This window comes from Carassius carassius, chromosome 6 (assembly GCF_963082965.1).
Source record: "Carassius carassius chromosome 6, fCarCar2.1, whole genome shotgun sequence".
NCBI classification, from domain to species: Eukaryota; Metazoa; Chordata; class Actinopteri; order Cypriniformes; family Cyprinidae; genus Carassius; species Carassius carassius.
In genome coordinates this window covers 9,212,660-9,223,622 of record NC_081760.1, presented here as the reverse complement: position 1 = coordinate 9,223,622, position 10,963 = coordinate 9,212,660, and the positions used below count along the sequence as shown (strand labels likewise).

Genomic DNA, 10,963 nt, shown 5'->3' with positions numbered 1-10,963 from the left:
CAGAGACTTTCGGACAACCCAGTGTTGCCGTTAGACCCCGCCCACATTACGCTCGATTGGATGATGCAAAATGAGTGACAGCTAGTCGAATTTAAGGAGACTAAACTGGAGTCTGAAAACGGTACGTAGACTACCATTTGAGTTTACCTGAGGTGCAATAAGCGCGTCTAAATTCGTACAGTGGTTTTCAACCGGGAGACCGAAACCCACTGGGTGACCTCAGTTAACTTCATTTAAAACAATATACGTTATGCTAAAATAAATGACCAGTTCGTCCCGTTAACTGTCAGTAGATCTAAAAGCTGAGTATGAGTAAATTAAGATTTTTAACCACTCTTTAGAGATATTCGAGCATGTTTTCTTTAAAAAGTCAATTGAGAAGTTCACATACACAAATCACAAAACTAACGTTATTTTTTTATTTTAATCCAAACCCGTATGGAAGCTTGTAGTAAAGGCATTTCCCACGAGATTAATCCGTTTAGTCGTGTAAAAGTCTGTAACTCACATGAGTGTGGGTATTTCGTCTTCTGTTTAATGTAAAAAAAAGAAGCTTATTTTTCGAAATTATATTACCAGGGTTGCTACGAGGGGCAGTTGGAACGGCTTTCTTAAATCAGGGTAAAGCTACAGTGATGATATTCATACTGCACATGCTTAACGTGCGTTCACGCCATATCGTTATTACCGTGATTGCGAGATTCCAACTGTGATTACAAAAAAAAAATCACAGTAATAACGATATGGCGATTGCGAGGTGACAACAAGTGACGTTCTACTTTGAGCTGTTCACAGCGCCCTAGTGGCGATGTTTTAGTAACCGGCCCTAGTTCAGTAGACTTTCACAGAAGTTAAGAGAAGTAGATTATTACTTTTCAGTGCCTTTAATATTTTATAGTTTAGATGTATTGTAATAACCAAAACATGGTTGTTTCTTTAAAAAATTTTTTTACTATAATTTGTTTTTATACAGCCAATTTAACTTAAGAACTTAACTTGAAGAAATTATTTTAAAGAAATGATTTTAATTACTGTGGACTGTTGCAACCGTTCCCTCTTATGGGGTTAGATGCACCATTTGACTTTGACTATTCATTAATAAATTGTACATATATTTATATATGTAAACATTACATTAGTGTGGGTGATTAGCTGACAGATGTGCCTTTATTGTATTACAATTTTGGTTTTCTAATACAAACAGTCTCTGAGAAACTAAAGGAAATGCAAATAGTGTTGCAACCGTACCCACTCTCCCGTACCTTTAAGATTAGGTATAACAAAACATATAAATCAATTAAACAGGTGTTAGATGTCTCGGACAACTTTTGTTTAATTGTCCTGCATGTTTGGACACTAATTAAAAGGAAAAACGTAAAGGAGAAGAGATAATTGGATGTCGAGGGGTGTTTAGGTGTGATGAGTTTGCACCTCCATGGTCTGGTCTGCGCTCGAGCGTGAGTCAATTGTGTATTTGCACCTTGAGCTTGTACCCAAGTCACAGAAGTGTCAAACAAACTATTAATTAGGCTGTGATTTGAAAGCATCGGTGATGGTTACATCCTGATGTCAAAATGTTAACCAACTTAGTATTGTTGGTCCCATGACTTCCAGGCTCTTACAACTAGCTTTTGTGACCGTCTCAAATGTATTTTTAGGCCTATTAGTTAATACAAATATGCAAGAAATATCAGAAACAAGACATTTTCATGGATTTATTGGAGATTCTTGACATATCCTTGATAAGTGGGTCAAATATTAAACCACAAACACAAATTCTGACCAATCAGCAACCTTTCACTCGGATCACTTCTAAAAGTATCTCATCACTAACATATGCACAGCTCACCGACATGCAACGACCAGGTACCCTTTATTACAGCATCACTTTTAACTCTTGAATGTACAATTATTAATGTGGAAGTAAAAAATGATAAAAGGAGTTTACTCTTGTTTTATGTTACTTCTTGTTTGGACTGATTACCATTTATATCTGGTCTAGGTCTGTGCTATTCAAATATGATGGACTTCATTCAAGCTATTTCCCAGTCAAACTTTCATTCGAATTACTTTATACTATGAATAAACTTACTTTAAAAAAAAAATACTTCAATCAAATCAGCTAAGAGAATCTGTTGAGGTCTTGAACTATTGAAACTTAAAACCGTGACGTATATTTGGATGAGCAGGTCAGGCCAGACATTTTTTTTTAACCCTACACCTACTATTCACCAAATGAGTTTGCAGAGATTACCTGGAGGACGAGTGGTGGTTATCTATACAAGAGTCAGTAATACAAAACAGACAGGTGAAAGAGGAAAAAAGACTGAAGGGTATTTGACAAACTGATTGTTCCCATTGTTCTAAGAATTTGAAACACACCACATGAGACCTACGAAGAACAACTTGTGTTGCAGATCAAATGCCTCACATGGAGAAGTGGTCTGGAGAAAGTCTGGAGTAATCCTGGCCACATTGTTTTCATCACTCAGAAGCCTTTAAAGAGAAAGACAGTTTAGGCCTTGACTTCCCTTTCCCCAAAATTATTTTCTGTTCTTCTTTCTGTTGTTTCTGTCGCTCTTGTTCCAACTTCATACGCTCCTCGTGTATTTTCCTCTGCTCTTCAACTATTCGTAGTTGGTCCTCTGCCTGTAGGACAGACAAAGTGGAGTTTATTAGGATCTAGATGTTAACATGTAAACAACTTTGATCTATATACGTCCACAGCATCACCACAGCAATGGTCATCATTTTGGGTTTATGGTTCATTATAGGGTTGGGTAAAAAATAATAGATATCTCAATATTAAATAATTCTCTTTTTTATGGAACAATATTGATTCTTAAATCCCAATAATTGATTAGTCTAGGCTGTTTTCAGTTAATGGATGGAACATTGAAGGGCACAAGTTTACTATCTCTATCATGTTTCATGTAATCATTCAATCAGTGTTTCAGCCATGCAAATACGTTAATATAAAGTCTTGTAAACAATGTCACGTAATGTCAAATTTACCTCAGAAACAAACATAATCGGTGACCATAAACTCGTTACCCAGAAAAATACACTTTAGAAAGGGGTATTTTGCCAAATATTTGCACCATATAACACATTAATTATAATTTTATACTTTTCTTACATTAAATATTATAATAATGTAGTACCAAATGACTCTGACCAAATTAGACATTTTTTCCCTTGAGAAAATCTGGTAAGTACAGTACTTGATATATCACCAAAATAATCAATATTGAATCAAAGAAAGCTTGTGAATGAGAATCGAATCGTGAAGTTTGTGTCAAAACCCAGCCCAAGCTCATGTAATACACTTTTTGTAGTCAAACCATATATAGTAACTTTCTGAATAAAAAAATATTTTAACAACAACAACAACGAAAATAGAAATAAAATCCAAACAATTCAAGACTGTTCATTAGTTGTGGACCGATATATGAGCTGATATTTAGGATTTTGTAATTATGGGCATTGGCCGACAAGGTTTTCTATTTGGCCGATATTTTGTTTATTTATATACAGTACAGACCAAAAGTTTGGACACAACTTCTCATTCAAAGAGTTTTCTTTATTTTCAAGACTATGAAAATTGTAGAGTCACACTGAAGGCATCAAGTGCTATTTGACCAAGAAGAAGAGTGATGGGGTGCTGCACCAGATGACCTGGCCTCCACAGTCACCGGACCTGAACTCAATCGAGATGGTTTAGGGGTGAGCTGGACCGCAGACAGAAGGCAAAAGGGCCAACAAGTGCTAAGCATCTCTCGGGGAACTCCTTCAAGACTGTTGGAAGACCATTTCAGGTGACTACCTCTTGAAGCTCATCAAGAGAATGCCAAGAGTGTGCAAAGCAGTAATCAAAGCAAAAGGTGGCTACTTTGAAGAACCTAGAATATGATATATTTTCAGTTGTTACACACTTTTTTGTTATGTATATAATTCCAAATATAATTCCACATGTGTTAATTCATAGTTTTGATGCCTTCAGTGTGAATCTACAATTTTCATAGTCATGAAAATAAAGAAAACTCTTTGAATGAGAAGGTGTGTACAAACTTTTGGTCTGGACTATATATATATATATATTTATAATGTTTTTTTTTTTTTTACAATGCTGAACAGAAGCCTGAACACACAGAACTCCCATTCTCAGTTTCGTTCACATACTTTAAATCAGGGGTTTTCAAACTGTGGGTCGCAACCCACTTGTGGGTCACAGAATGGAACAAGGTGGGTCGCACCAAGTCACTTGGCTGCAGCTAAATTTGCGTTTCAATGACACACACACATATTGAAAGGAAAAACATATAGGTTTGATTGTAATTGTCAAACATAACGGCTCCTATTCCATTGAATTCCATTACATAAATAATCAATCAAAAGATCTGATCTGAAAGAAGATATTATGTTTTTGAAAGAAGTTTCTTATGCTCATCAAGGTGGCATATATTTGGTCAAAAAAAAAAAGGCAATACTGTGCAATTTTACCCCAATTTAAAAAATACCCATTTTCTATTTTAACATTTTAAAATTTAATTTATTTCTTTGCTGGCAAAGCTCAGTTTTTAACCACTACTCCAGTCATCAGTGTCACATAATCTTTCATAAATCATTCTCAGATGCTGATTAGGTGCTCAAGAACAGCTGCTTATTTTTGGTGGAAATTGTGATACTTTGATGAATAAAGCGTTCCAAAGAACAGTGTTTATTTAAAACAGAAATTGTATTAATAATGTAAAAATGTTAGTGACAACTGTTACTCAAGTGTTTAACAATGCATGAATTTCAGGAATCAGTTAGCTTTTCCTCAGTTGCACTGCTAATACTACAGCACCTAACTCAAATGTTTTCTATAGAATAAAACATAAGGCTATGATTAGAGTTGAATCTTGCTTTAAACAACACATACCAGTTTAGCTTGAGCGTCGGCTATCTTGCGATTGTTCTCCACCAGAATCTTTTCCAGTTCTTCACGCTTTGATTTTTCTTCCTCCTGCGAAGGCAAACAGCTTCAGTTGAATTGTAGTGACAAACAACATAATTCCCAAAAATAACTTGCACAACTTGAACAAACACGCAAATGAGTAGATAATGAAGATACGTTCAGCTCACCAGACAGGGCTCAACCTACAGTAAACGTGTTCTTCAGTCACCAAGAAATATTTCCTATAAGAGTCATGGTCAAATTGGGAATACGTTTTTTTTTTTTAAACTGAACAATATACCACCAAACAGCAAGGGAGGTTCTTTCAAACCACTGACCTGTGTTCTCGGTACATCTCTACTGACATCTCACTCTCAGAAAAAAGCCACACAGTGAAGTGCCGTCTGAGGAGCAGTCAGCTCAAATGGTGTATAGGAGGAACAGAAGCGTGAACAACTTTCATCACTTCTAACCGCAAGCAACTGAGAGGGATAGTGAAGCTCATGGAACTCGAAGGAGTTTTGCATGAACTGTTTTGTTAAGAAAACTGTCTAGAGTGAAACAGGAAATTTAAGGATAATAGAATGGTTCAAATTGGGGAGGGGGTCTATTTCATTTTTAATTTTGAGAAAAAAAAAGGGTGAAGCCTGTTTAACACCACACAATTATGCAGTATGTAGTAAAGCAACAGCAGGCTACTATCTCACCTGTAGCTGTTCTGCAAAACTACACTGAAAATAACATGATTTCTGGATCACTATATTGAAGATTTTCTTGACTTCCATTACACTGTTAATGTGGCCTGCAAAATGTGCATGTGGTGTGAAACAGGCTCATTTCCAACAAAACCAGAAAACCTTCCCATTGAGTCAGCATTAGTAAGAGAGATTCTGTGTTGTCTGTTCACATGCAACTTACCTCCCGAGCTTTCTGAGCAGCCAGTTCTGCTTGTCTCTGTCTCTCCAACTCCTCTAGCAACTGCTTCTCCATGATGCGTTTGGCCTCCTCCACCCGTCGCAACACTTCTCTTTCAATCTCATCCTTTCGCTTTTCCAGTTCCTGCTCCACACGTTTGGCTACAAGTTCCTCTACGCGCCGTGCTGTCTCCTCCTCAATCAGACGCTCCTCTATCTCCAGCTGTCGACTAAAGGAGAAAAAGTCAGTTGTTTCATTTAGCATTGCGAAATGAAAATGTACTTCATGCCAATTATGAAATGACGCAAGTGCACAACTTGAAATGCAATGCACATTTTATCTATTGTGCATGGAAAAATCAAGCAACTACAAAGTATCAGCTTATCAGTGCCTCTCAACTTATAAGACCAACACCGATACTGATAAAAATGTTGAATAGTAACCTAACAATAGATGATCATTCTCACTACGGTCTTATAATTTTGTATTTTATCTCTCTCTTAAATACCATGATGACTGCTTATTGGTTTTATGACAGCGATGATGAAGGTGTAATTCTTTATAAATGCTTGGTTTCTTAGATGACACAAACATTCAAATTCAGAAACTATCAGATGCATTTAATTAATTACATATTAAAGCAAGTAAATAAATAAATAATCAGATTTTGTGAATCTAGTTACTGAACTACCAAATATAAATTACAGCATTATGATAGTATTTTGGACAAGGTAATATGGTAACCCCATTTTCTTGACATTCACCACCGTTATACCGTGGTATTCTATGCTTAAACATGGAATAGGGCCTAAAATGCAAAAATGATAAAGATAATGCAAGTTAACCCAGTATGATGCTACATTGATAGCATCTGATGGTAGCTTGACGTGTACTGGAAAGAGTACTGTGTAAATACTACTGTACTGAAATGCATGTATTTGTAATTCCCAGAATAAGATGGTAGTACTATGGTACTTCCACAGTACTTTTTGTAAGGGTCCTCGTGTCTCACACTGTTCGGGTGATGTATCTGTGACAGGGTTCGTGATGGTACTACTCACATTCTCCTCTGTCTTTCCATTTCGACTTTCTTCTCTTCTTCCTCTTTCTTCTGCTTTTCGTCTACAGCACTCCTCTTACTTAACGCCCTTCCGAAAATATCGATTTTCTCCGGCTGCGTGACGGGTCTGTCCTTTTCCCGGCGAGACGTGGCCGTGTTTGATCTGGACCGAGAGCGCGATTCTCTCCTGCGACTTCTTTTGGCCTCTCGGGACTTCGAGCGCATCTTCTTCTCTTTGTCCCGGGACCTTGATCGAGAGCGGCTTCGCTTTTTATTATGCTTGCTGCTTTTTGAGTGCTTGGAGCGGGAGGAGCTGCGGCTCCGTGAACGACCCATTTCAGACGCCGGTAGAGTTCAGTAGCAGTCACCAAAGACCCGACACCCCTAAAGCATCGGATACACGAGTGCAAGCACCTGAACTTTCAAACACGCTCCAAAAACGCACACTCAAGGAATCAGCCCAGGCTGCATGACAATATTGAAGACGAAACTCTTATTTGGAAATAAATTGTTTAATAACAACCTAAACATTTATCTGCATGGTACCATTTATCTTTTGCCGTAAAAAAGCAAGATGGAGAATGAATGGCTGTTCTCAGATCCCACAATGCAATTTCTTATTTTTTCTGATGTTGTGACGATCGACACTTAGCTCCATCAACTGGCGTGGAGCGGAAACGAGAAGCGCGTTTCATTTTAGCGAACCGTTTGGACGGTTCGTTCACTGAACCGATTCACAACCGAGTCATTGCTCCCAGCAATTTACAATTAATGTTTAAGTTGTTGCTTTTCATTACGTTTTAACTCGTATGTCACACATCTACATTTAGTAAAAAAAAAAAAAAAAAAATCAAACAAAAATACATAAATATTTTTGCATAGGCTAACTAGAAACCACCTAAAGAGGTGGTTATTGTTCCATAAGTCTGCTAAAAACAACATCCCTGCTTGAAAATAATATTACAATGTATTGTTAGTAGAACGTGATATTTATTATAGTAACTTAAAGTAACTTATTCTATACTTTTAAAAAATATAGGGTCAGTAAGAACGACATTTATAGCCTACCATTGTTGATCATTTATATAAAAAATACAGTAAATATAATAAAAATTCCACAAAAAAACAAAACAAAAAAAACATTATAAATCAAACAGTAGCCAACATCTGCTTTCTGTTTGAAAGTATATATTAAATTGTTATTATTAAATATATTAAATTAAATAAATATATTAAAGTAGAAAATAGTTTTCCTAAGTTGTAATAATATTTCACAATGCAGCCTTGCTGAACATAAGAATCCTCTTTCAAAAACATCAAAATATCTGACCCCAGAATTGTGAAAAGTATTCTGACTACTAACTAAAAAGCATGGGTTTGTACTGACTGTTTTTAGGTGCAGTGAATGTGAACAGTTGGTTTATTGATGCTATCACCATAGTATGTGTTCTAAACATATTCCACAAACTACACCCATTGTAAAAACATTAAAGAACAGAAATATATCAATATGTTAATGATAAGGAATCTAGTGGACGGCTGGAAACACATTGAAGATCTTGATGTAATCTGATATAGGCCTTGTCTGCATTAGACATATCAATAATGAATGAAAACAGCAGAATAATTAATGTATCTACTCAAGTGCTAAATCAAAAATGCTGGAGTAACATCTTGCAGCATGCTGATGGAGAACTGTGAAACATAATTTATTATTACACATTAAGAAAATCATAGAAGGCTTTTATTAATATTAGCCTATTAATTTGGGGTTTAGTTATGTTGACATAATTAGAGTTTCGCTTGCTTTTCAACGCTGTTATATCATTGTTATTAACTGGTGTAAAATGTGTAGGCTATAATTATGAAATTTGGTTCCTCATTCACTGATAATACTTTTTGAGAGTTGACCTGCAGTGCAAGGTGCTGAAACTCCAGCAAAAGACTTTTGGACATCTTAAACGTCAAATATCCTCATACCTCTTTTATTTGGATCAGTCACTGAAAACCGTTTTATTCTGAGCCTTTTAACGTTAGAGGATCCTCAATGGATGTCTTTGCTCAACATTACCATGACACCTGCTGGTCAAATAAAGCTACTGCAAGATGCGACTCGGCCTGCCCTAAAGTAAATTCATTTTTTCAGGCCATGTAAACGCCATCTAACTCCTCCCAAACGAGACTACGTCAGCATTCGCATAAAGCGCGAAACCCAAACGTAAAGTTCCAAGTGGGATGTCTCTGTAATGTCTCTTTGTTGGCCTCTATCTCATCGTATTGCGAGCCTTTTTATTTTTGTTTGCTTGTTTGGTTCGTTGTTATTGATTTCGAACTATTTTCAGTTTGTTCTAAAATATGTAGCCTATTTGTGTGTTTCTCTTAATTATGTTTAATTTATCCTAATTATTGTTGGTATATTATGTAGGCCTATTTGTTTGTAATCCCTTGGCGATATTCTTTTTGTAATTATTGTTCGAGCATTAATAGTAATAACGAAGTTCCATGTAGCCTAACTGTAAATAGCTACTCCCAGATATGCACGAATTATTATTATTATTATTATTTATTCATATATTTATTTAAAAGAGATCAGTGGCTAAATGTCTTAAGGAAACTGTTTAAATTTAAAATACGTCTTCGTATACTATATGGGCTTTGATACATTTATTAGGCCTATATCAAGTTAGTTATACACACACACACACGCGATATAGGCTAGGCTACTTATGATGCATGTACAATAAATATGTATTCGGTCTTTATGTATTGATGTATTTTAATGCTTATATTGCTAGGCACGGTAGTTCCCAATCATTTTCCTGGAGCCCCCAGAAACTGCACATTTTCCATCTTTTCTTTGTCTAACACACCCATATCAGGTCGTGGAATCTCTTCTGATGAGCTGATGATATGAATAAGGCTTGTTTGATTAACGAGACATGGGAAACAAGCTGTGGACGTTATTCCCTTGACCACAGGATGGCAGCCAAGGTTCGCCAAATGCCTTTATCTTGTTGAAGGACGATAGGCTTTTATATGGCTTTTCGGACATAAATGTTCGGGAATTGGGAACTTTGCTTGGTTTTAAATTGTGTGTCCTGGATTACAATGTTAGCCCGATAGATTTGTCGCAGGGACAGTTTATAAAAGGCGGAAATCTTTTGTGACGCTAGGCTCAAAAAGAACCACTCTTAGCTAGGCCTATATTAATAGCTACATTTAATAAAAAACAGATACATTTCTAAAAATCAGAAGCCTACCAAGGAACTTGTTGGTAGCCTACTTATGTTTTTATTATCTATTTATAAGTGTTTAACCATCTCCACGTGTCTTTTTACATTTGGCTTCTTCAGATCTCTCCCTGTCCTGAGCAGAACATCCATTGGGAGGCGTTCACGTAGAATATAAATCCGCTAAATGACAAAAAACAACACCTTTTGAAGCACATGAAGCAGGCCTTCATTCACTAGGTTACTTCTGTTTTATGTAGGCTATACACAGTTTAGATTCAAATTAATCTATTAGCATATAGGAAAAATAAATTAATTAATAAAAATACGCAATGGTAATTTCTAAGGACATCACTGAATAAATGTGGACTTTGTAACGACAAAATAGCTAATATGTTAGCCTACTTTGATGACGATCGATTTTGATGAAGTTCATCTTAAATAGCCTAGACTGATTCAAATAAGTATTTTCACCTATTTCAGATAGCGAAGTGTCCTGTTAACCCCGTAGGCATATATAGCATTAATAATAGAGACAGATTTATTGATGTGAGCTCAAAAAAAAAAAAAAAAAAACCTTTCAGACCTTTATTGTGAACCCATGACTAAAATGCACATCTTGAAACTTTGCAATTTTTTATGCGAAATAAAAGTAAAAACGACCTGTTTTACATAACTCATACTGAAGTTAAACAATAAAATAACCGAATGTACGATACAGTACGATACATCCCAATGGATGCAAAGACTAGCCTATATGTTTAACTTATACGACAAGACTTTACAACTTTCTTCAAGAAAGTGCTGGCACAAGTTTAT

The 10,963-nt window shown here is 36.0% G+C and overlaps 1 protein-coding gene across 1 annotated transcript; it reads right to left on the bottom strand.

Moving 5' to 3' along the window:
• Positions 1 to 1,701: 1,701 nt before the first annotated feature.
• LOC132142359 (arginine and glutamate-rich protein 1-B-like) lies at positions 1,702 to 7,514 on the bottom strand. The gene is made up of 4 exons (XM_059552163.1): positions 6,916 to 7,514; positions 5,858 to 6,083; positions 4,925 to 5,008; positions 1,702 to 2,649 (listed from the first exon to the last, which is right to left on the bottom strand). Exons 1-4 carry the CDS (start codon positions 7,248 to 7,250, stop codon positions 2,485 to 2,487), a joined length of 810 nt encoding a protein of 269 aa, XP_059408146.1. The 5' UTR covers positions 7,251 to 7,514; the 3' UTR covers positions 1,702 to 2,484.
• Between the last annotated feature and the right edge of the window lie 3,449 nt (positions 7,515 to 10,963).